The sequence below is a fragment of the Bos taurus genome, chromosome 7 (genome assembly GCF_002263795.3).
Source record: "Bos taurus isolate L1 Dominette 01449 registration number 42190680 breed Hereford chromosome 7, ARS-UCD2.0, whole genome shotgun sequence".
NCBI lineage: Eukaryota > Metazoa > Chordata > Mammalia > Artiodactyla > Bovidae > Bos > Bos taurus.
In genome coordinates this window covers 15092205-15118603 of record NC_037334.1, presented here as the reverse complement: position 1 = coordinate 15118603, position 26399 = coordinate 15092205, and the positions used below count along the sequence as shown (strand labels likewise).

Genomic DNA, 26399 nt, shown 5'->3' with positions numbered 1-26399 from the left:
AACATTCTAATAACACTGTATGGTAATGGATGGTAACTGGTCTTATTGCAGTGATCATTTCATAACATATAAAAAAAACTGAATTACTACATTGTCCACCTGAAACTAATATAATATTGTCTATTAATTATAACTCAATTTTAAAAAGCAAAAAATAAAAAATAATGTTAATACCTAATGCTACACTATCCTCAATGCAGGTTGCAGCATTGTTTAGCTCTCTTTTGATTAAGTGCCGATTTCACTACATCCTTACCAGCATTATGGATTAATGTTTTTTAAAATTTAAGCTATTTTGTGGTGATCATTTTGCAATGTACAGAAATACTGAATCACTATATTATGCACCCAGAATTAATTAAGTGATGTAGGTCAGTTATACTTCAAAAACAAAGAAACTAATTCATAGAAAGAGAGACCAGACATGTGGTTACCAGAGGTAGGGTTTGGGAAGTGGAAGGGGGTATTGGATGAAGGTATTCAAAAGGTACAAGCTTCCATTTGTAAGATAAATAAGTACCAGTGATATAATGTACAACACGGTAAATATAATGTTGCATGATAAATTATGAAAATTGTTAAGAGAGTAGACCTTAAATTATTTTTTAATATCATAAGATTAAATATGAATAGGATAAAATGTAAACCATACAGGGATATACTTAATTAAGAACTACCTCCCACATAATCCTCCTCTCCATGAGAAACCTCTGTTAATGATTTCTTGTGAGTTTTTTATTTACTGGTACAAATGTTTTCCAAAACAAGTTTTTTTGGTTAACCCAGGTATGATTATGCTACACCCACAGTTTGTGTCTTGCTTTTTTCACTATTATATGGAGAGGGATCCATGTGAGGACTCAGAAGGGCTCTTGTACATTTTAGCAGCTGTGTAATAAAATAACCTAAGGATGCACTGTAATGTATCTAACTAGTTCCCAGACGTGCAACTCAGATTGTTGGTTTTTGCCCATCTAGGCAAGGTTTGTGGAGAAGGAAATGGCAACTCACTCCAGGATTCTTACCTGGAGAATCCCATGGACACAAAAGCCTGGTGAGACCCAGTCCACGGGATCGCAAAAGTCAGACACTACTAAGCGACTAACATACACAGGTAAGGTTTGGGCTTCCCTGGTAGCTCAGCTGGTAAAGAATCTGCCTGCAATTCAGAAGACCTGGGTTTGATCCCTAGATTCTAAAGATCCCCTGGAGGAGGGCATGGCAACCCACTCCAGTCTTCTAGCCTGGAGAATCCCCATGGATAGAGGAGCCTGGCGGGCTACACTCCATGGGGTAGAAAAGAGTCAGACACGACTGAGCGACTAAGCACAGCACAGCACAGGCAAGGTTTACTGAGAGAAATTTTTTCACATAATCTTAATTTCTGGAACGAAGAGCGGTACATTTTTTTTAAATGTCATATTTCCTAATTCCCTCCAAAAAAGACTGTATCAATTAGTTTCACAGCAGAATATGTGTCAATCTTTTTTTTAATTGAAGTAACATTGCTTTATAACATTATGTAATTTTCATGTGTGCAGTATTGTATTCCCACTTGTGTATACGCTAGTGTGTCTTTTTTTTTTTTAAGTGTGTCTATTTTTAACCTCTGCTAACCTCTGAGGGGGAAACTCTATTTGGTTCCTGTTTTACATTACATTCCTTTACTTTCCAGTGAGTTTGAGCATTTCTCCATAACTCCACTGTCTATAGTATTTCTGGTTCTATTAAATGATCTGTTCCAGTCTTTCGCCTAAACTGAAAAAAAAAATGCATTTGTAAAGACTCTCTATAGGTGAAGAAAATTCCTTTATCATTCTTTTACCACTCTTTTATCTCTAAGTTGCAAATATGTATAACCAGTTTGTTGGAGAACAGATGTGGGTGTGGGTGTAAAGAAACAGGGGTGGAAGCAATGTTAGCTGACACTCCTCCCCTCCCAGGAACCCAGACCCCTTACCTGTTGTAAATGGGTCCTCTGAAGGCGGGGTCATACTTCTGCGGTGTTCCTGAAAATCAGAAAGATTGAACCGGGTGGTCCAAGATGAAGCTGGCAGACCACCCTTCCCCAAGATGTCCCCAGGGATGTCTCTAGCCACAGAAGAGTAAGATTCAGAGATAACTGTGGATTTTCCGTGAACTGCCCCATTTATCACCCGGCGACCACTCATTGGAAGGACTGGGAGCGGGGCTAAAAAAGGGGCTGCCCGGGAGTCCGGTGGAAGGGGGAGGACCCAAAAATGGGATCTGGAGAAGGAGGCAACGAGGCCAGACCTCTGGGATGCGGGAGTTTTGGAGGGACCTCCGGGTGGGCCTAGGGGCTGAGGGGTGCTGGCAGGTGATGCGGAGGCGGGGCGGGTACAGACTGAGATCTGCCGTTCTGCGCTCCCCTCATCCCCCCTACCCTGGGTCCTCCCGCTGCTCCCTCCAAGTTGCCAGGCCGGCGTGCGGAGGGGGGCGCTGCCTACCGTGCTTCCCGTAATAAAGCTGCTGCTCCTTCCCCATCCCTGCGGGCGCCCGGCCCCGACGGCGCCTGCCTGCTCCCGCAGCCGCTCCCCCTCTGCCCTCCGGTCCGGACGCGCGGGCGTCCCCAGGGGAGGGACCGAGGGACCGACTGGCGGCGGCTCCTCCCAGCAAAGAGCCAGGCGGGACGGCCCAAACCGGTCAGACCGGCCCTAGCCAAGCGGCTGCCTCGGACCTACTGGACCCAGAAACGGAGGGAGGGAGGGAGAGAGGGAGGAGAGAGCGGGGCGGGGCGGCAGCTGCTCCCGCCACTCACCCGCCGCCCAATTTAGCCCTCTCCGCCTGCCGCCCGCCACCCCGCGCCCAGCCCCCACCCAGGGAACTCTGGCTTTACCCAGTGGCCTGGGGTAGCCTCCGCTCCCCCCAACGAGGCGACACAGCCCTAAAACATCTCTCAACCCTGGAAGGCACCTAATAATTGTCCCATTCTGCAGATACGGAAACTGAGGCATCAGTGTCTGGCCAGGCACCCCAAAACAGGCAGATGGCTGAATCCAAACCACCAATTATTCAGCCCATTTGGGCTGAATGCTCTCCAACCTGTGGGTGCATTCTTTAAAGAGTAAGTGCCAACAGTTAAATATTGAGACAGTCCATATAAAAATCCACACCCGTGTCTCCTGAGAACTCCCAAATTAGAAATGACAGCCTGTTCCCCTACCCCATGCCACATCCCTATCTGGCACTGCTCCCTGCTGGTTCCTTTGTGGCCCCCACGGCTACACACGTCAGCTCGCCATCCCTGCACCCTCTTACAGCTGATAATCCTGAAGCATTTGCTTTGAAGAACATGCATTTATTGAGCACCTCCTGGGTACAGTGGCATTTGTGAAACCCAGTCTTGGGGAGCTGACATCTACAGGGTAACCCTGGACTCAAATGAGCCTACCCTATCTGAGCCAGAGGATACTCAGGTCAGTGCTTTGTGTTCTCTGAGCCTCAACTTCCTCATCTGTGAAATGGGACTAAAGTGTAAAACCAAAACCAGCCACAATGGGGACTTCCCTGGTGGTCCAGATGTTACAAATCTGCCTTGCAATGCAAGGGACGTGTGTTTGATCCCTGGTCAGAGAACTAAGATCCCACATGCCTCGGGGCAACTAAGCCCACTGGCTGCTACTACTGAACCCTTGAGCTAGAGAGTCTGTGTGCCTCAATGAAAGATTCTGAGTGCTGAAACTAAAACCCTATACAGCCAAATAAATAAATAAAACAAACACCAGCCAAAGACCAGGCATGGGATAGATACCAAGTATACAGTTGGCATAGATGTACTGTATTGCCAGTAGAGGGGTATTCAACTGATGTGGAGGTATACAGTAGGCATGGGGTACTGGTGGTATGGGGTATATAGCCCATCAAGAGCTATACAATTGTGGGGGTATAAGGCCAGCGTGGAGTTGTAAAGCTGGTAGGATACACCCCCCTGCCCCAGCTATCCACCCCCAATTCAGCAGTATGCTCCTTTGATCATGCTCCTGTTCAAACTGCTTCTCCCAACAGCCCTGAGGCCAGTTGCAAACGTCACACTACATTCAACTTTACAGGTGACAGGGCCTGATACAATTGGTATGGGAGTGTAGGCAACAGGAAAAGATATCCAGGGTGGGGCACACAATCAGCACGGGGTTATCAATGTGGTCATACACAGTTGCTGTTCAATAATTGTTGCTCCAAGTCAGGCACCCCCTGGTGGGAGTCTGGTCACCAGCTCAGCTTGTCCCTAGAGAAACATCACCTCCGGGAACTCCCAGGTGGCTCAGAGGTAAAGAATCCACCTGCCGATGAGAGAGATGCAGGTTCGATTCCTGGTCTGGGAAGATCACCCCTCGAAGCAACTAAGCCGAGCGCCACAACTTCTGAGACTGTTCTCCAGAGCCCAGGAGGCGCAACTACTGAAGCCCGTGCACCCTAGAACAAGAGAAGAGCCCGTGCACCCTAGAACAAGAGAAGAGCCCATGCTCTAGAACAAGAAGAGTCACCACAATGAGAAGCCCGCCCAATGCAACTAGAGAGTAGCCCCCGCCTGCCACAACTAGAGAAAAGCCTGCACAGCAACAAGGACCCAGCAGAGCCAAAAATAAACAAACAATGAAAAAAAAACAAAAGAAATGTCACCTCCTCCCCAGTGGCTTCTAGCTGTCAAGGCCCCACTTGCCCCCTGGCCCACAAACTTCAGCAAACAGGCGAGGCCCAAGGCTCCAAGCCATGCCCTTGGGTGACCAGGCCTCTCAAAGGAGCCTTGTGGTTCCCGTGGTCCCTGCCAACTCAAAGGCAAACTGGTCCCACCCTGCCCAGGGCAAGCGGTGCCCAGGCTGAAGCTTCTTCTCTTTCAGATGTGCTAGGTCCCCTGGGGACACTCCTGCAGACTCCAGCTCCACCCTGATGATGCACAAATGTGGGTCTCTGGGGAAGGCCTCACCCCTGAGTGGCACGGCCCTGTGGCACGTGCCCCCCCCTCAGCACCCCACATAGGGGCCTCATGGCACACCTCCCATTCAGCACGACTATATCAAACCACCATGGTCCCCCAGGCTGCTCTGCCCTCCTGGTGCTCAGGCCAGAAACCTTGCACTTCTCTTCCAGGATCCAAGAGCTTCTCACCCCCTCCTCGGCCCCCCACCTTGTCACGTGGCTGTCATTTCCTGCCTGAAGAGTGCAGGTGTCTCCACACTGGTTTCTGAGCTCTTACACTTGAACCCCACTGTCTATTTCCCCGGTAGGGCCCAGTGGAGGCAGTGATCACCTGATTCAGGGTATGTCCCTCCTCTGCCCTGAACCCTCTATGGGTCCCACCTCACTCTGAACCAAAGCCCAAGTCCTCCCCATGGCCCACAAGGCTGTGCCCACTCTGTCCTGTCCCCTCCCTGCCCTCAGCCCCTCCCACTTTCCCCTTTCCTTCTCCATTCCATTCACTGGCCTCCTGGTTATACTGTAGGTTATACTGGTTACAGCTTCCCAGGTGGCTCAGCGGTAAAAAAGCTGCCTGCCAATGCAGGAGACACAGGTTCGATTCCTGGGTCAGGAAGATCCCCTGGAGGAGGAAATAGCAAATGGCAATCCACTCCAATATTCTTGCCTGGAAAATCCTGTGGACAGAGGAGCCTGGTGGGCTACAGTCCACAGGATTGCAAGTTGGATGTGACTGAGCGACTGAGCATGATACTATACTACACTCTGTTATACTATGCACTGTTTTTTTTTAAACTTTTTCACTTTTATCAACGGTTGTGACCATGAGGGATTCATAAAATGTCACAAAACTCTATTTGCTATTGAACTGTCTACTTCTAAACAGGAGACAGACACTGGTACAGCAATTGCTTTTACGTGGAAAGTTAAATTTTTTTGAGAAAAGGTTGACATATATTTGTTCCCTTTTTGAATTTCAACCCTCCAAATATTCCAGCAAAACAACAGTAACAACAACACCAACAACAAAACCAAGGGAAATTGGGCTGGGTATCTGCTGCCGAGGATGGCGGACTTGCCACCATGAGCCCTCATCCCCCTTCTATTGTAAACACACCAGGCACGGTTCTTACATCAGGACCTTTCCACGGGCTGTTCCTTTTCCCTAGAGATCTCTTCCCTGAGAAAGCCACCTGGCTCCACATTTCTTTTTTTATCTTTATTTACTTGGCTGTGCCAGGTCTTGGTTGAGGCATGTGAACTCTTAGTTGCAGCACGTGGGATCTAGTTCCCTGACCAGGGATCAAACCCAGGATCCCCGCATTGGGAGTGTGGAGCCTTAGCCACTGGGCCGCAGGGAAAGTCCTGCTCCACCTCTTTCAACCTCAAACATCACCTCCTTAGAGAGGCTTTCTCTGATGATCCTCTCTAAACAGCATCCTTTCCCCCGCTCCTGTTACCCTGTTTTATTTTGTGTCTTACCACCTGCCACATCACTTATTTACACATGGACAGTTTACTGTCTCTCCCCATGGCTGTTGGCTGCACAAGGGCAAGGATTTCTGTTTTCTTCATAACACTGTCCCCAGCACTCAGCATTGCACCTGACACAGAACAGGCAGTCAGTCAGGATTTGTTCAATGAATAACCGCAATATACTATTCACGTATATATAGCTAATGCTGAAAATAAAAAATGCAGCTTAGAGTTTTCCAGAAGCATGTATTTTTAAAAATTAATTTGCATTAATTTTACACATAGAAGAACTGAATACATGATAAATATCCAGTGGGCAGGGAAAGGATGAATCAGTCAGTTGCCTTGACTATGCGTTAGGGAGAAAATAGTTAATTCCACTCTCACACCACGAAGCAAAACAAATTCCACACAGATTAATCATGCATACAAATATATAAAACTCAAAACTTCAAGTATGGTGGGAAGATGAAAGAGCATATTTCTACCATCTGAAAGCAGGTGAAACTGGTAAGGTGGGTGGGGGAGAGAGAAAGGAGCACTGGAATTTTCTCATGTCAGCCAAATGGCAGCCTGATTGGCAGAGTGGAAACAGTCAGATAAGAACAGCTGGTGCTAGGACTTCCCTGGCAGTCCAGTGGCTAAGATTGCATACTTCCACTGCAGGGGTCACAGGTTCAATTCCTGGTCAGGGAACTAGGATCCCACAAGCCACCTGGCACAGCCAAAAAAAAAAAAAAATAGGACTTCCCTGGTGGTCCAGTGGTTAAGAATCTGCCTTGCAATGCAAAGGACGTGGGTTCCATCCCTGGTCAGGGAACTAAGATCCCACATGCTGTGCAGCAACTAAGTCTGACAGCCACAACTAGAGAGTCCATGAGTTACAAGGAATAGATCCAGCATGATACAAAGAAGATCCTGCATGCTGCAACTAAGACCTGAAGCAGCCAAAAAAAAAAAATATATATATATATATATATATAAAAAAAATATATATATATATTGCTGTTCAGTGGCTCAGTCATGTCTGACTGTCTGTGACCCCATGGACGGTAGCCTGCCAGGTTCCTCTGTCCATAAAATTTTCCAAGCAAGAATACTGGATCAGATTGCCATTTCCTACTCCATGGGATCTTCCTGACTCAGGGATAGAACCTGCATTTCTTGCATCTCCTTCATTGGCAGGTTGATTCTTTACCACTAGTGCCATCCATATATATATATATATATATATATATATATAACCCACTTTACGGGGAGGAAGCAAGTGGTCAGTTCCTACTCCAGTTTTGAAGGGTGAGTGGGAGCCACTGAGGGTGTCTGAGCAGGAGCATTATGAGGGAGGGGAAGACGCATGGGCGGGCAAGTCTCAGCTCTCAGGGAAATCGGTAGCCATGGATGGGACAGGTGGGCTATGGCCTTGCAGTGTCAGCTTGAGTTATCCTTCCATAAGACGGCATTAAAGATGCAGAGAGAGGCACCTGGTTTAGCCTTGGCTCAGGGTCTTGCTTTGTGGGTGGCTCAGGAAATAAAAAAAGGAACATGGGTACTGTGGGGCTTCCCCCATGGCTCAGCAGTAAAGAATCCAACTGCAAGGCAGGAAATGCAGGAGACATGGGTTCAGTCCTTGGATCAGGAAGATCCTCCGGAGAAGGAAATGGCAACCCACTCCAGTATTCTTGCCTGAAAAATTCCATGGACAGAGGACCCTGGTGGGCCACAGACCATGAGGTCACAGAGTCAGATGTAACATAAGCGACCAAGCACGCACAATTGGTATTGTTGTCTGATCTGTTCCATTAGCTCTTGTTTTAACATTAGCCAAGTGGGGTGGAAGGAGGGGCAAGGCGAGTACTAATGGTTTGATAATTGAGCCTGGTTCAAACACTCCAGGACAAAAACTTGCTGAATCTTTGCAACGATGATGCAAGATAATATGAACAGTAGAATGCCCCAGTGCCTCCATATTACTGTGTGCCAGGCAGTCTTCGAAAACGTTACGTGGTGTACCTTGGATCACCCTTATAGCAATTCTGTGAGGTTGATTCCGTCACTGCTCCCATTTGACAGACACAGAAACTGAGGCCCAGAGAAAAACAACATGCCAGTGGCCACAAAAATGACGAGCAACAGAGCTGGGCCACCCAGCTACCGAGTTAGTGTTTCCTTTGGACGCTGTAAGCAATTACCACCAACTTGGTGGCTCAAGACACAAATTTATGGGACATTCCTGGTGGTCTATTGGTTAAGACGTCACCTTCCAGTGCAGCGAGTACAGGTTTGATCCCTGGTTGGGCAGTTAGGACCCCACAGGCTTCACAGCCAAAAAAACCAAAACATAAAACAGAAGCAATATTGTAACAAATTTAATAAAGACTTTAAAAGTGATCCACATTTTTTGGATCATTTGTTTGTTTCTTCATTATTTGGATCATTTGTTTCATTTGTTTTGAAAACAAAACACACACAAATTTATTATCACAGTTCTAGAGATCAGATGTTCAAAGTGCATCTCACTAAGCTAAAATCAAGGCGTTGGCCAGGCTATGTTCCTTCTGCAGTTTCTCAGAATCTGTTTCCTGGGCTCTTTCCAGCTTTTTGGCTCACATCCTCCTCCTCCATCCTCAAAGCCAGCATTCCCATCAAGCCTACATCTATTTCCATTGCTGCGGCTCCTCCTCTGACTCCCCTACCTCCATCTTTTCTTTATGAGGGCTCTTGTCCTTGGGCCCATTTGGATAACTGAGAATAATCTCCCCATCTCAAGATCCTAAACTTAATCCCATCTGCAAAATCCCTTTTGCTGTGAAAGGTAACACATTCATGTTGTTTTAGTTGCTCAGTCATGTCAGACTCTTTGTGACCCTATGTACTGTAGCCTGCCCAGACTGCTCTGGGCATGGGATTCTTCAGGCAAGAATACTAGAGTGGGTTGCCATTCCCTTCTCAAGGGGGATCTTCCTGGCCCAAGGATGGAACCCAAGTCTCCTGCATTGGCAAGCAGATTCTTTACCATTGAGCCACCGGGGAAGCCCACAGGGTTCCAGGAATTAGGACATGGACATCTTTGCATGTGTGCTAGGTTGCTTCAGATGTGTCTAACCCTTTGTGACCCCACGGACTATAGCCCATCAGACTCCACTATCCATGGGATTCTCCAGGCAAGAATACTAGAGAAGGTTGTCATTTCCTTTTCCAGGGGATCTTCCCCACCTCAGGGTTCTGGCATTGGCAGGTGGGTTCTTTACCACTAGCGCCACCTGGGAAGCCCATGGACATCTTCGGGGCGGGGGGCGGGGGGGATACTATTATTCTGTCTACTATGGCATCTTAACCATTTTTTTCACACTTTAAAAAGAATAATTTTTACTATCTTTTGCTTACACCATGCAGGATCTGCGTTCCCCAACCAGGGATTGAACCCAAGCCCCCTGTGGTGGAAGCATGGAGTCTTAACCACTGGACTGCCAGGGAAGTCCTCATGTCTTAACCATTTAGGGCAGGAGTTGTCAAACCATCCGTCCCCCATTGTGCAAATCAGTCCACCATGTTTTCATATGGTTCAGGGCTAAGAACAGTCTTTCTGTTTTCAAGTGGCTGACAAACATCACAAGGAGACTACTTTGTCACATTAGATTTGAATATCAGCAGACTTTCCTGGTGGTATGGTGGATAAGAATCCATCTGCCAATGCAGGGGACACAAGTGTGATCCCTGGTCAGGGAAGACCTCACATGCCTCAGAGCACCCAAGCCCGAGTGCCACAACTACTGAGCCTGTGCTCTAGAGCCTGGCACCCACAACTACTGAAGCCCCCCACCTCTAAAGCCCTGACTCCGAAACAAGAGGAGCCATCACAATGAGAAGCCCGAACACAGCACAGAAGAGTAGCCCCCAGCGGTCACAATTAGAGAAAGCTCGAGAGCAGCTACAAAGACCCAGCGCAACCAAAAGTAAAGAAAGAAAAAATTTAAAAATTAAAATGTCACCAACTATAAATCAAGTTTGCTTGGCACATGGCCATTCTCATTCGTTTTCATATGGTCAGTGGCTGCTTGCTTTCATGTTGTCTGTTATCTATGGCAGACTAGAGTAGCAGTCATAGATTGTATGTGAAAACATTCACTCTCTGGACCTTTACAGAAGTTCACTGCCCCCTGATCTCCAGGCCATGAACCAACAGGTGTTGGGCCCAAGTCTGTGCCAGCGTGTTGTGTGTGCTCTGCTTATAGTGGTAAACAGTGGCAATACAGATGGGGAAATTGACAAGCCCTTTCCTTTTGCAGTCCGCTGTTTTCCTGTGTGGAGAATGGGGCTCATACTTGCATTTGCTGGTAGGTGTTGCCAGGGCTTGATGCTCAGAAAGCACTTAGCAGGGGCTTCCCTGGTGGCTCAGTGGTAAAGAATCTACCTGCCAATGCAGGAGACACGGGTTCGATCTCTGATCCAGGAGGATCCCACATGTTGCAGAGCAACTAAGTCCGTGCACCACAGCTACTGAAGCCCTCTTGGCTACAGGCCTGTGCTCCACAGCAAGAAAAGTCACTGCAATAAGAAGTCTCAGCACCACAACACAATGGTCCCCACCCACCACAACTAGAGAAGGCCCACGCAGTAATGAGGACCCAGGACAGCCAAAAATAACTAAAAAAATTTACATTAAAAAAAGAAAAGAAATGCTACCTAGGGACTTGTCTGGTGGTCCAGTGGTTAAGATTCTGAGCTTCCACTGCAGAGGGGCACAGATTCCATCTCTGGTCAGGGGACTAAAATCCCACATGCCACATGGCCCAAAAAAGTTGCTAACCAGGAACATGGTATCATTTGACAGAGGAGGCAAACAGAGGGCACGTGCTCAGACCACATAGCTGATGAGGGACGGAGCTCTGAATCAAACCGAGGCTCCTCTGGCTCCAACCCAGGCCTTTTGGGGGCACGTACTGGGAGAGGCAGAGCTAAAAATGCGACTGTGGTCGGGGAGAAGGCATGGGAAGTCAAACCGTTAGATCAGGCTCCGGGAGGAGAGGCGGCTGTTGGGTCCCTCCCTTGCTGGGCATGAGGGCCAGCCCACCCAGTTCTATGGGTGTAGGAGATAAGGGAACAGGCTGTCCAGCCACAATTCTAATGGTCAGGACATTAAGTGCCACCCAGCCCTTGTAGCTTCTGGAGACAAGCCAAGTCCCCAAGGCCTCCCCCACACAGCCTGGTCAGCCCTCCCCTGCCTTCCCAGAAACCTCTGCCTGGGTAATGGACATCCCAGCTGCCCAGACAAGTCCCCTTGACAAATATTTCAGGACAGCAGCTGGGTAGGAAAACTAGAAGTGATTCTACTGACCACAATGCTAGAGGCAAAAAACTGAGTGCCTACTGTGTGCTAGGCATCAAAACAGAAATTTCCTTCTAGGAACTCAGTTTATTATTCTATTTTATTTATTTATTTTTAGCTGTGCTGAGTCTTCGTTGCTGCATGGGCTTTTCTCTAGCTGCAGTGAGTGAGAGCTACTCTCTAGTTGCTATGGGCTTCTCATTTCGGTGGCTTCTCTTGTGGAGCACAGGCTTCAGTAGCTGTGGCTCCTGGGAACTAGAGCACAGGCTCAACAGTTGTGACACACAGGTTGAGTTGCTCCTCAGTACGTGGGGTCTTCCCGGATCAGGGATGGAACCTGTGTCTCCTGCATTGACAGGTGAATTCTTTACCAGTGAGCCACCAGCGAAGCCTTAGGAACTCACGTACTCCTTATGATGAAGGACTTTCCTGGTGGCTCATTGGTTAAGACTTTGTACTTCCACTGCAGGGGATGTGGGTTCAATCCCTGATAGGGGAACTAGGATCCCACATGCCTTGTGGTCAAGAAAAAAAAAAAAAAAAAAAATCCTTATAGCAAGGCTCTGAGGGCATGTGCTATGCTGTGCTTAGTTGCTCAATTGTCTCTGACTGTTTTGCGATCCCATGGACTGTACCCTGTCAGGCTTCTCTGATCGTGGGATTCTCCAGGCAAGACTACTGGAATGGGTTGCCCTGCCTTCCTCTGGGGGATCTTCCTGACCTGAGGGCATATTGCACGAGGAAGCAGAGACACAATGATGCTTTCTGACTTGTCTGAGGGACACAGAGCCAGCAGGAGCTGAAATTTTGAACTCTGCTCCTGATACCATGCTCTTCTTTTTTTCCCTTCAAACCTTTTTCAATTTTTTTGGGGGGGTCGCACCTCGAGGCTGGTGAGATCTTAGTTCCCTGACCAGGGAATAGAAACCAGGCCCTTGGCAGTAAAAATGTGGAGTCCTAACTATTGAGCCTCTGTGCTGTAACTACTGAAGCCTGTGCGCTTAGACCCTGTGCTCCATCCACAACAGTACCAAGCAATTCCCTCAATTTTTATTTTGTATTGGAGTATAGTTGATTTATAATGTTGTGTTAATTTTAGGCGTACAGCAGAGTGATTCAGTTGTACATGTATGGTTTAGTCGGCTAAGTCATGTCCGACTCTTTGCGACCCCATTGACTGTAGTCCGCCAGGTTCCTCTGCCCATGGGATTTCCCAGGCAAGAATACTGGAGTGGGTTGCATTTCCTTCTCCAGGGGATCTTCTCAACACAGGGATTGGACCTGCATCTTCTGCATTGGCAGGTGGATTCTTTACCACTGAGCCACCAGGGAAGCCCTCAAGTCATGCTGTGCAGCTAAAAGCAACAGTAACAGCAGAAACAAACAGGGCTTCCCTGGTGGCTCAGTGGTGAAGAATCTGCCTGCCAATGCAGGAGACATGAGTTCAATCCCTGATTCAGGAGGATCCTACATGCTACGGAGCAACTGAGCCCGAGAGCCGAAACTACCAAGCCTGTGCTCTACAGCCCAAAAACTGCAACCAATGAGCCCATATGCCACAACTACTGAAATCTGAGCCCTAGAGCCTGTGTTCTGCAACAAAAGAAGCCGTTGCAGTGAGAAGCCCCTATACAGCAACTAGAGAAAAGCCCGTACAGCAACAAAGACCCAGCACAGCCGAAAAGAAATAAATAAAAACAAGCAAATGAAAACAGAGGCCCAACTCCTCCCACAGCCCACAAAGCCCTACACACTCTGCCCACTCCCTCTCTTCCTTCACCTCTTCCTATTCCACCCTTTTACCTATTCACTCCAGCCACAGGCCCTCCTGACAGCTCCTTCTAGACACAGGAGACATGACCCCGCCCCTGGGCCTTTGCACAAGCCTTGCCTACAGCCTGAGAAGTTCTACAGGGCTCCCTTACCTATGCCTCTAGTGACCTTTGAAGAGTGACCTGTTTCTATTTGAAGTTAAACCCTGCCTCCAGGCCCAATAGATCACTGCCCTCCTTCCTTCCTGATAAACTTTTCTCCAGAACCCTTCTCTGAATGGAGAATTTTCTCCATTCATCTTAGTATCTTATCTGGGGGTCCCTTGACAAGGTCAAAGGAAATGGCAACCCACTCCAGTATTCTTGCCTGGAGAATCCCATGGATGGAGGAGCTTGGTGGGCTACAGTCCATGGGTCGCAAAGAGTCGGACAGGACTGAACGACTTCACGTTGACAAGGTCAGCTGGACAAGGGCTGGGTCTCCAGAGTCTAGGACAAAACCTGGCCCATGGTCCCTGCACAATAAATGTTTGCTGAAAGAAGTTAGGAACCAGTATGCTTATCAAGATTAAAAAAAAAAAAAATTCAGGGAGCCTTTAGACTAAGAAAAATCACTCTTCCCTGGTGATACAGTGGATTAGAACCCGTCTGCCAATGCAGGAGGCACAGGTTCGATCCCTGGTCCGGGAAGATCCCATGTGCCTCGGAGCCGTTAAGCCCAGTGCCACAACGACTGAGCCCATGTGCTGCAGCTACTGAAGTCTGTGCTCCGCAGCAAGAGAAGCCACCGCATTGAGAAGGCCACGCACCGCAACCAAGAGTAGTCCCCATCTGCTACAACTAGAGAAAGCCAGTGCGCAGCGATGAAGACCTAGCACAATTTTCTAAAAATAAATAAATCACTAAAAAAATACAAAGGGAAAACCACTCTCCCTCTCACCCCTGGCCTAGAGCCATTACTTCCTCTCTGGGTGGCAGAGGGCAGTTCCTCTCACTGGTTTCCCTTCTGAACACTGTCCACAGGTCACATACCCAGGCAGATTTCTAGCTGTACAGTTCAGTTCAGTTCAGTTCAGTCGCTCAGTCGTGTCTGACTCTTATTGACCCCATGAATCGCAGCACGCCAGGCCTCCCTGTCCATCACCAACTCCCAGAGTTCACTCAGACTCACATCCATCGAGTCAGTGATGCCATCCAGCCATCTCATCCTCTATCGTCCCCTTCTCCTCCTGCCCCCAATCCCTCCCAGCATCAGTCTTTCCCAGTGAGTCAACTCTTCGCATGAGGTGGCCAAATTACTGGAGTTTCAGCTTTAGCATCATTCCTTCCAAAGAAATCCCAGGGCTGATCTCCTTCAGAATGGACTGGGTGGATCTCCTTGCAGTCCAAGGGACTCTCAAGAGTCTTCTCCAACACCACAGTTCAAAAGCAGCAATTCTTCGGCGCTCAGCCTTCTTCACAGTCCAACTCTCACATCCATAGATGACCACTGGGAAAACCATAGCCTTGACCAGACGGACCTTTGTTGGCAAAGTAATGTCTCTGCTTTTGAATATGCTATCTAGGTTGGTCATAACTTTCCTTCCAAGGAGTAAGCATCTTTTAATTTCATGGCTGCAGTCACCATCTGCAGTGATTTTGGAGCCCAGAAAAATAAAGTCTGACATTGTTTCCACTGTTTCCCCATCTATTTCCCATGAAGTGATGGGACCGGATGCCATGATCTTTGTTTTCTGAATGTTGAGCTTTAAGCCAACTTTTTCACTCTCCACTTTCACTTTCATCAAGAGGCTTTTTAGTTTCTCTTCACTTTCTGCCATAAGAGTGGTGTCATCTGCATATCTGAGGTTATTGATATTTCTCCTGGCAATCTTGATTCCAGCCTGTGCTTCCTCCATTCCAGCGTTTCTCATGATGTACTCTGCATAGAAGTTAAATAAGCAGGGTGACAATATACAGCCTTGACGTACTCCTTTTCCTATTTGGAACCAGTCTGTTGTTCCATGTCCAGTTCTAACTGTTGCTTCCTGACCTGCATACAGATTTCTCAAGAGGCAGGTCAGGTGGTCTGGTATTTCTAGCTGTACTTATCCCTAATTCTTCACTCCCCTCGTTTCCTTACGCACCCCAGTCCCCACTTTGCTGCTTCACAGCCTAACAGAATTAGACATTGTTTCCCCATCAGCAAGGTTAGACCTCCTTCATCTTACAAGGCAACATAGTAGCCCATTCTAGGAACAGTGCCTTTTCTCATGAAACCAGCCTGAGGAGCTTTAAAAAGATACAGATGCCACACATACACACAGAAATAAACAGTCTAAGCTCTGGAAAGTCTTTCCGGCTGCCTTACCTCCCAGGCAAGGACAGTGAGCTGAGAGCATATGAAGAGTTCTTTCACTTCGAAACCTAAAATTTTCTGTGCGGTTGAGGGCTTATTTTTAATTTTCAGCCCTAGCCACCCCAGTAGAGAGAATACACTAATTTCCTTATATGAGTTTTAAATCCTATTTTAAAATAATTTTCCTTGGGACTTTCCTGGCGGTCCAGTAGTTAGGACTTGGCACTTTCACTGCAGGGGCCTAGGTTCTAGTCCCTGGTCAGTGAACTAAGATCCCACAGGTCACCTGGTGTGGTCAAAATAATGAAAATTCTTCCATTGGGGACTGACTGGGAAGGGGCAGGAGATAACTTCCTTATCAGGAAAGAAGGTTCTTATCAGAGATCTGCACATTTTTTCCTAAGGGTAAAGTGTTAAAGATTTTAGTCTTTTTGGTTAGTATATTGCCTTTCTCATATATTCTTCTTCTTTCAAGAACCACTTAAAAATATAAGATCCATACTTAGTCCTTGGGCTTCCCTTGTAGCTCAGTTGGTAAAGAATCTGCCTGCAAGGCAGGGTTTGATTCCTGGGTTGGGAAGATACCCTGGAGGAAATGGCAATTCACTCCAGTATTTTTTTTTTCAATATTTATTTATTTATTTGGTTGTGCTGGCTTTTAGTTGCAGGATCTTTGATCTTCATTGCAACAGGCAGGATCTTTAGTTGGGGCTTATGAACTCTTAGTTGCGGCATGTGGGATCTAGTTCCCTGACCAGGGATTGAACCCAGGCTTCCTAAACTGGGAACATGGAATCTTAGCCACTGCACCACCAGAAAAGTCCCCCACTTCAGTATTCTTGCCTGGAGAATCCCATGGACAGAGAAGCCTATAGTCTATGGGGTCACAAGAGCTGGACACGACTTAGAGACCAAACCACCACCTTTCTTAGTCCATTGGCTTTACAAAAACAGGTGACAGTCAACAATATAAATAACAATACTTAACACTACTGAGCTGAACCCTTAAAAATGGTTTTGATTATAAATTTCATGCTATGTATTTTACCAAAAAAAATTTTTTTTAATTAATAATGATAAGCCTTCCTTGGGCATGAGGAGATTCTGGGAGATAGTCATATTTTCCACCTGATCTGGGTGCTGGTTACCTGTGGAGACTCCTGGAGCCTCATACATTTAGGATCTGTACCCTATTAGGTATGGATTTTCAACCACAATAAAATTTTAGGGAGTGCCCTAATGTCCTAGTGGTTAGGATTCAGTGCTGTCAGTGCCATGGCCCAATTTCAGTCCGTGGTCCGGGAACTGAGATCCTGCAAGCTGTAAACATGGCCCAAATATAAATAAATAAAAATAAAATTTCATCTTAAAAAAAAGTTTAAAATAGTCCCCTTGATTTGTTCAATATAAAGGGTCCACCCACAAATACACAACTTATTGCAACCATCAACAACAATTAAGCAGGATTTCTAGGAACACGATGTAGAACAGGAACTCAGTGTAAAACACCTTTCATTCAACAAATATTTGTTGAGAACCTACTATGTGCTATGTGCCAGGCACCGTGGATACTTTCAAACCAAACAGACATGTCTTCCTGACTCATGAAGCTAGCTGACATTTTTGTAAAAAGGCATTTTAAAAAAATCACTAAATAAAGAATTTGTATATAATTCCATGTGAAGTCCTAAGCCTAGACTCTGGAAGAAAACACAAGATTTTGTAACATGGATGCATGAAGGAAGTGTGAGGTGGAGGATGGAGAAGAGGAATATTTTTCTTAATAAAGCTTGCATCTTTTGTCTTTTGAACCACGTGAATGTCTTATCACTTCCTCCAAAAAAGTTGTAATTAACAATAACCTCTCCCCACAATATTTTTAAAAGCTCAGATGCCAGAGCCCTCCTACTGGCTGAGTTGAACTCTTTAGCGAATGGGGCCTTGGAATCTGCTTTTAAAACAAGTACCGTGAGCAGCCTTCACTGGCAGTCCAGTGGTCAAAACTCTGTGCTTCCAATGCAGGGGACATAGGTTCAATCCCTGGTCAGGGTACTAAAATCCCACCTGCCTTGCAGCACGGCCAAACAAAATAACAAACATAAAACAAGCACTGTGACTTCTTCCTCAGTCCCGCACCCCCATCAGAGTCTATTGTTTTAGGTTCTAGAATATTTTTCCATGCTGGTCATGTCAAGGGTGGGTTGGAAAGGATGGCAGTGAGCCTCGCTGACATCCGTCAGGGCCAAGAGCCATTTCCTGGCTTCCTCAGAGATGCTGCCTTCCTCTAGATATGATGTGTAATAGGGAGGAAGCTTTCTGTCCTGCCCAGTCTTATCTAAGTACATGTCCTGACAAAGAGGGCTGCTTCCACATCAGCTCCTAGAAAAATCCATGTCCTCAGGATCACCAGTCCCAGAGCCCTCCTGAGTGTCTCCAGATAACCAGGCACTGTGCAAAGCACTTTTCACCTGCCAGTACAGTCTGCCCAGCCCTACTGATGAAAATTCCGAGTCTGAGAGAGGTCACCAATTCACCTCCAGCCGCACAGCTTGTATGTATCAGAACCAACCAGGATTTGAGCCTCTATCGGTCTGACATAACCCCCTAAATTCACAGTGACTGATAGGAAGACGCCAGAGTACAAGGGAAGTATAGGGGACCCACTCTTTCCAAAGCACAATTTCCCAAGGGTAATTTCCCTGTTTTCTGGCAGGGACTTCACAGGGCAGTCCGAGGACCCTAGATTTTTGGTTCTGATGAGAATGAATGACTTACAAACTGAGCAAGATATCCCCATCATCACACCCACCTTTTGCAGCCACTTCAAGGAGTCAAACCCTCTGGCCCCTCTGGAGGAGGTCCAGGCCTGGCTGCAAGACCTGTCTCTCATTCTGAAGTCTCCATCTCACACTTCCCTCGACTTCATAGAGAGAAATCATGAAGCAACTGTGTGGTTAATTTGCTGTTCCCTCTGCCTGGACCACACTTTGCTTAAATCTTCCCATGGCTGGCTCAATCTCCAGCCGTTGGTCACCTAAAATAATCCCAGATGATTCTGCCCCCAATACACATAAACACACACACACACACACACTCAAAGACAGACACACACACACAATGTCCTGTTCATTGCCTCACAACGCATACAACAACCTAAAATTACTTATTTATTCAAGAATTTTTCCACTCCGTTCACTGCTGTATTCTGTGTCTAGACACTGCCTGAAAAAAGGATGCTCAATACATACTTGTCAATGGAATGTGTTTCTAATGCCCAGCACAAGGTCTGTTGGACACATAAGTCCCCTGTCTCTGGTGTGGTCCTGGCAGGTCTATGGCTGGCTCCCTTTGGCCAAATACCGGGTGAATCACATTATTGTCCCCTCTGTCCCCAGGCTCGCCTCCCAGAGACCAAAGATACCAAAGGTGCTGCCCACAGACAGGCAGGACCCCAGGTGGAGAATTCCAGATCAGAGAAAGCCAGCCACACCCAAGGGACACACAGCACTGGGCAGCCACGGGGTCTGGGCTTGGGCCAAAACCGAGAGTGAGGGGCCCCTCAGGAGGTCGGGGCTGCCCGCTTCAAGCAGGGAAGGGAGTGGCTGGGCAGTTGCCAGGCTCTTGGCTGGGCTGGGCAGGGACAGCCTGGTCTATCTGTCTGTCTTTGCAGCCTCTGAAGGCCGCAGTCCCTGAGGAGAGGGAGGCACAGCTCTTCTCGGCTTGTTTTTCTTGATTATTTTTAAGTGGTTTCCGGCCCCCTCCCCAAGGCCCTTGGGTCTCTCACAGTTTCCAGGAAGTTTCAGTTACACAAGAAGAGGTGGTTGAGCCCCTTTACCCCAGGGCAGTGCCACGTGGGGCGTGTGACCAGCTGGGCCCTGGGGACCCAAAAATGGAGAAGAGAAAAGAGAAACTGAGGACTACACACCCCTCCGTGGGAACCCGGGGAAGGGAAGCACCACAGGGCGTGGGTGGGGAGGAAGCCTCATCATTGCCCCGTCCCGCGGACTCAGAGGCTAAGGCCGCCCTCAGAGGTTGGCGGGAGCGGGTACCTGTCGCCGGGACCCCTTCCAAAGACGAGCAAGCCCCCTGGCCGCTGGCGCAGGGCGGGGAAAGTTTCTCAATTGTTTCCTGCTTCCTTCCTGCCCCTTCGCCGGTGGCGCCCCTATTTCCGCCCTTCCCAGACGGCGGGCGAGACCCTGTGGGTTCCCATCCCAGGACTGGGTCCGCCGAGACCTGTCTCAGTTTCCCATCTGACCGAAAGCCCAGGACGGTTACTTCTAAGGGCGTGTGAGCAGGAGGAAGAAGTGGAGAAACGGAATTGGAAGAGGAGGAGGATCTGGGGGGAGGCTGGGGCCCTGGTCCTTTTCTGAGCCCCGATCGCCGTGCCTCCCCTCCCCCGCCCTGCATCCGAGCCGCCCAGATAACGGGACCTCCCCGAGCGGAGCATGCGCCATGCGTCCCCGCTGATCACCCGGAGGGGTAGCAGGGGCTCCCGAGAGGGGACGCGGGGCGACCAGGCGGGAGCAGGGGGTGTGGGCTCGGCGCAGAGCAGGATGCAAGGCCGGGAAGCAGGAGGAGGCCCTTAGCAGCAGCGCGTGTGTTTAAGATCTCAGATGTCCCTTTCCCAAGGCCCCCCAGCTCATCAGAAGCGGACGAGGGCCAGAGGCAACTCCTACCATAGGATCCGTCCTTCCGCTCGTCCACCATGGCCGCGGCGGGCGGGGAGGGGTGTCCGGGCCAGCGCGACCCCAGCCCGGCCGGGCTGGAGGCTCCGCGGGCTGCAGCTCCCCGCCCAGGGCCCGGCCCCGCCCCTCCCATAGGTCAGCCCCTCGCACTCCCACCAATGGGAGCCCCGAGAGCAAGGGGGCGGGACCCGGGGCGGGGCAGGGGCGGACTCGAGAAGGGGTGGGGCCCCAACCTTTGTTTTCCATCAGGGATCCTGCGAGACCCTCTTGGTCCCTTTAGTGGGCCAGGGGCAGATGTCATTCATGCAATCACCTATCCAACCATTCAGTCGCCAAATAGATACTGAGCATCAACTGTGCCAGTGAACAGACGAAAAGATGCATGTTTTTCATACATCAGATTGGCAAGAACTTTAAAGTCTGATAACATCAAGTGTGTAGTCAAAGCTATGCTTTTTCCACTAGTCGTGTATGGATGTGAGAGTTGGACCATCAAGAAGGCTGAGAGCCAAAGGATTGATGCTTTTGAACTGTGGTGTTGGAGAAGACTCTTGAGAGTCCCTTGGACTGCAAGGAGATCCAACCAGTCAATCCTAAAGGAAATCAACACTGACTATTCATTGGAAGGATTGTTGCTGAAGCTGAAGCTCCAATACTTTAGCCACCTGATGTGAAGAGCTGACTCGTTGGAAAAGACCCTGATGCTGGGAAAGATTGAGGGCAGGAGGAGAAGAGGACAAGATGGCTGGATAGCATCACAGACTCAATGGACATGAGTTTGAGCAAGCTCCCAGGGACCATGAAGGACAGGGAAGCCTGGCATCCATGGGGTCAAAAAGAGTCCGACACGACTGAGCGACAGCAACATCAAGGGAGATGATCTGATGCTGTGGGTCTGAATGTTCTCTAGCAAAAAGATTAAATCCAAACTGTGCTCACCCTGTACAATTCCTCTCTGTCACTGACCCTAGACAAACCATAGCATGTATGTGCACAGGCAGTTAGCGCCAGAAGGTATTACCTGCAGCTTTGAACATTCTTGTATAAAATGGGGGAGAATGTGTGTGTCCACCAGTAGAGCAGAGCATGTAAACCCAGCGGTGTGCTCACAGAAGTGGGCAGCATTAAACGGATACAAACAATGCAGTCGGGCTTCCTGGTGGCTCAAGTGGTTAAGAATCCACCTTGCAATGCAAGGGACACCCAGTTCAATCCCTGGTCCCGGAAGGTCCCACGTGTTTTGGAGCAGCTAATTCCGTGCACCACGACTACTGAGCCAGTGCTCTAGAGCCCTGGAACCACAACCACTGAGCCCACACGCTGCAACTGCTAAAGTCCGAGCATCTAGAGCCCGTGCTCTGCAACAAGAGAATCCACCTCATGTGAAGCCTGTGGGGGGCAACTAGAGAAAGGCTGCATGCAGCAGCCATGAACCAGCACAGTCAAAAATAGATAAATAGATCTAAAAAAAAAAAAAAAGCAGCAAAGAAAAGGAAATAGGTCATCAGGGAAATGCAAATTAAAACTTGATAATACACAACTACACGCCCACCAGAATAGCTAAAACTCAAAAGACAGACGGTACCAAGTGTCGGTGAGTATCTGAAGCAAACGGTGGCTCTCCTACACTACTGGTGGGGGTGTAAAATGGCACAACCACTTGGGAAAAACCTGGTGGTTTCTTATAAATGAGCACCTACAGTATGATACACATATTCTACTCCTAAGTATTTACCCAAGAAAAATGAAACTGAAACCACTCACAAAAGAAAGACTAGACCTGCAAAAATGTGTATGCAAATGTTCACAGGAGCTCGGTAATAGCTTTGTTCATAATGGCCCCTAGCTTAAAGCAACCCAATGGTCCATACCCCAGAAGACTCCTCAGCAAGAAAAAGGAATGAATTATTATTGGAAAGTGCAACAGCATGGATGAATTTTTAAAAAGGGTGAGGGAGAGAGGCTTTCTTGGTGGCTCAGTGGTAAAGAATTCGTCTGCCAATGCAAGAGACACAGGTTCAATCTCCGGTCAGGGAATACCCCCACATGCTGTGAAGTGACAAAGCCTATGCACCTCAACTACTGAAGCTGTGTTCTAGAGCTGGGGAGCCACAACGACTGAGCCCATGTGCCCCAACTACTGAAGCCTGTGCGCCTAGAGCCCGTGTTCCACAACGAGAGAAGCCACCCATGCACCTCAAGTGGGGAGTAGCTCCTGCTTGCTACAACTAGAGAAAAGTCTGCACGGCAAAGAAGACCCAAAACAACCAAAAATAAATAGATGAATAAAATTATATGTATACATAATACACACACACACACACATATATAAAACCATTATGCCCCAGTGAAAAAGGCCAGAGACTTTACCATGAAGTCCTAGAACAGGCACAGCTAACCGACCTATGGCTACTGAACCTGGACCAGAGGTGGCCTTTGTGGTTGTTAGTGACTGGCAGAAAGGGTCAAAGGGTGACTTCCTGGGGAGGCAGAAACAGGATTGAGGTTTACCGGGTGGGTTCAGTTCTTCACAGTTACTTGACATTTGCCCTTTCTTAATAGATGTTACATTTTATTTTTATTTTTTTAAATTTTATTATATTTTTAAACTTTACAATATTGTATTAGCTTTGCCAAATATCGAAATGAGTCCGCCACAGGTATACCTGTGTTCCCCATCCTGAAGCCTCCTCCCTCCTCCCTCCCCATACCTTCGTGGAAAATATCTCAGCAGTTTAAGAAAGAAGGATGTGGCCCTGCAGATTAGTACAAGAGTGGAGCTTAGTCAGTATCAGGCATGGTATCATGTGCATGAAATCTTCATCACCTTTTTCCAGTTGAGGAAAGTGACCATGTGAAGTCGCTCAGTCAGGTCTGACTCTTTGCGATCCCATGGACTGTAACCTACCAGGCTCCTCTGTCCATGGGATTTTACAGGCATGAGTACTGGAGTGGGTTGCCATTGCCTTCTGCACGGGATCCTCCCAACCAGGGGTCAAACCCGGGTCTCTTGCATTGCAGGCAGAGGCCTTACCATCTGAGCCATCAGGGGAGCCTGGTGGAAAAGTGACAGGGGAAGGTGACAGAGAGAGGTTAATCCGTTTATGAAGTGTTTCGTTGCTCCTTGCAACCATTTTCCAGTTGCAGAAAATGACGCAGAGAGGGTAAGTAACTTACCCACAGACACAAAGTTAGTGAGCCCTGAGCTGAACAAGAATTTCAGTCCACACACTCCACACCCATCAGCTGTAACCCTGCAGAGTGGTTGGGGAGGGTTTTAGGTCCTATCAGAGAGTATAAATACCAAGTTGTGTTTAGTATGGTATGTGGAAGAGAAAGAGATACCTCAAACAGATACACATGCAGGTAATAACAGAAAAAGATTTCAACAAGATAGAGGTTATCAGAAGGATCGGGATGGGAGGGAGGAGGCAAAAGGGATTTTTTCCTGATCTATCATTTGAAGTGTCCAGTCCAGTGGGATTAAGTATATTCACATGTTGCAACAACATCACCGCCATCCATTTCCGGAACTCTCTTTTTTCTTTTTTGAAATGGAAACTCTACCCTCCCCCACCCGACCCAGTAAGCAATAACTCCCCACCGGCTTCAGCCGCCCCTGGCACTCACCATTCTACTTTCTGTCTCAAGGAATTTGACTCTTCTTGCAACAGCCTGTAGGTGGAATCAGAAGGTATGAGATTTTACGTGATATACAATGTATATATGTATATGTGTGTATATATATATATATATATAAAACCACCATAGAAGTTTTTTTTTTTAATAATTTCATTTATTTACTTATTTATTTTGGCTGTGTGGGCTTGTGGTGAGCCGGGTTTGCTCTTATTTCGCACATGGGGCTTCTCATTGTGGTGGGTTCTTATAGCTCCGGACTCTGGAGCAGAGGCTCAATAGCCCTGGCACGCTGGCTTAGTTGCTCTTTGCATGTGGGGTCTTCCTGAATCAGGGATGGAACCCACGTCTCCTGCATTGGCAGGTGGATTCTTTACCACCGAGCCACCAGGGAAGCCCCACAAGAAAAGTTTTTAAACAGATTTTTAAGAATATGGTGTGACACAGCTATGCTGGAAGAGTCACGGGAGACTTGGAAAAGTGCAAGGGAGGAACCTGACCTAGATGGGGTTGGGGAAGAAGGTCAGGAAGGGCTTCTGAAGAGAAGACCTAAGAGCTGAGTGAGAACTAAGTGGAGGAAGCAAGATGGATGGGCATCATGCATTAAGCTGTCATGGGCTAGAGGAAGACAAAGAAAGAGGGGAAATGAAATTAAGGACGTCAGTGTGTCTGAGTCTGTGAGTTCAAGCATGCTTCGTGGGAGAGGTCAACAGGGGTCAAACCTTGCCACACAGGACAGCTTGAGGGCAATGGGGAGCCATGGCTGATGCGAGGGTGAGGGAGGGCCAAAGAAGCTGTGAGTATCAGGGAGATCCCTTTAGTGCTGTGTATAAGGAATTAAGGGGGTGACTGGATAATGCTATGACAGACCTAAAAATGAGAGCCATCACTATGCTGACAAAGATCCGCATAGTTAAAGCTATGGTTCTTCCAGTAGTCATTTATGGATGTAAGAGTTGGACCATAAAGAAAGTTGAGCACCGAAGAACTGATGCTTTTAAACTGCGGTGCTGGAGAAGACTCTTAACAGTCCCTTGGACGGCAAGGAGATTAAAACAGTCAATCCTAAAGGAAATCAACCCTGAATATTCATTGGAAGCACTGATTCTGAAGCTGAAGCTCCAATACTTTGGCCACTTGATATGAAGAGCCGATCATTGGAAAGATCTTGATGCTGGGAAAGATTGAGGGCAGGAGGACAAGGGGGTGACAGAGGATGAGATGGATGGATGGCATCACAGACTCAAGGGACATGAGACTGAGCAAACTCCAGGAGATAGTGGAGGACAGAGGAGTCTGGCGTGCTGTTATCCACAGAGTCACAAAGAGTCAGACACAATTTAGTGACTGAACAACAAAGAGGCAGGATCCCCATAGGCTTTTAGAAGGAACTGGGGCAGGGCCCCAGGCTCTGGGGACAGCGGAGGTTGCAGCTGCTGCAGGGTGGTTCGGCAAACAGAGCTGCTCTGTTCTCTGACTCCACTGAGGCTTTTGGGCTCATGAATTTTTCAGCCAAACAGACCTTGAGTTTCAGATTCCAGGGCGCTGGGCCCAGGCTTCTGGGTTCTGTTTACTGCCTGAAAACATCTGAGGGCCCTAAGAGAAGGGCCCTTGCAAGGTTCAATGATGCCTGGGCTGGGGCGAGGGCCTGACAAGTCCTCAGTCTACCAAGGTCACCTTCTGAGCAAGGGGCTGTGTGCTCAGCTGCTTCAGTTGTGACCCCATGGACCATATCTCCCCAGGCTCCTCTGTCCATGGGATTTTCCTGGCAAGAACACTGGAGCAAAGGGCTGGTAGGAGTGAAACCGACTGGTGTCGTTTGGGGTGGGGGGGCTCCGAAGAGCTCTGGTACCATGGTCTTTTATGTCTCAGCACAGAAAGAATTCAGCGAGTGGCAAAGTGATAGATAGATAGATTTATTAGAGTAGGATACCTGTGAGGTTTACAAGCAAGTAGGTGAGGGGATGCCATGCCCTGAGAACTTAATGGGCTACAGTTTTTATAATCAAAGGAAAAGTGGGGACATGGAGAAGAATTTCTTTGTCTTTCTTGAGTAAATGTCATGCTTCTATCATCAGTTCCTCCTTCAGGTTGAGCAGGGGAGTTTTTTTTGTCCCTACACGGTCAAATCTGGCTTCCCAGGTGGCTCAGTGGTAAAGAATCCTCCTGCCAGTGCAGGAGATGTAAGAGGTGCAATTCCTGCGTCAGGAAGATCCCCTGGAGGAGGA

General features: G+C 48.1%; 1 protein-coding gene across 4 annotated transcripts in view; it reads right to left on the bottom strand.

Annotated features, from left to right (window-relative positions):
* The window catches only part of SLC44A2 (solute carrier family 44 member 2), a 32766-nt gene extending 12155 nt beyond the window's left edge, over positions 1-20611 (bottom strand). For 2 of the 4 annotated variants that reach the window (XM_005208791.5, XM_024994627.2), the window contains exons 1-2: positions 20524-20611; positions 1961-2009 (exon numbers count right to left, since the gene is read on the bottom strand). In XM_005208791.5, coding sequence (XP_005208848.1) covers positions 1961-2009; positions 20524-20554 — 80 coding nt within the window. In that variant the 5' untranslated portion in view covers positions 20555-20611. 4 annotated transcript variants of the gene reach the window in all.
* Positions 20612-26399: the final 5788 nt, after the last annotated feature.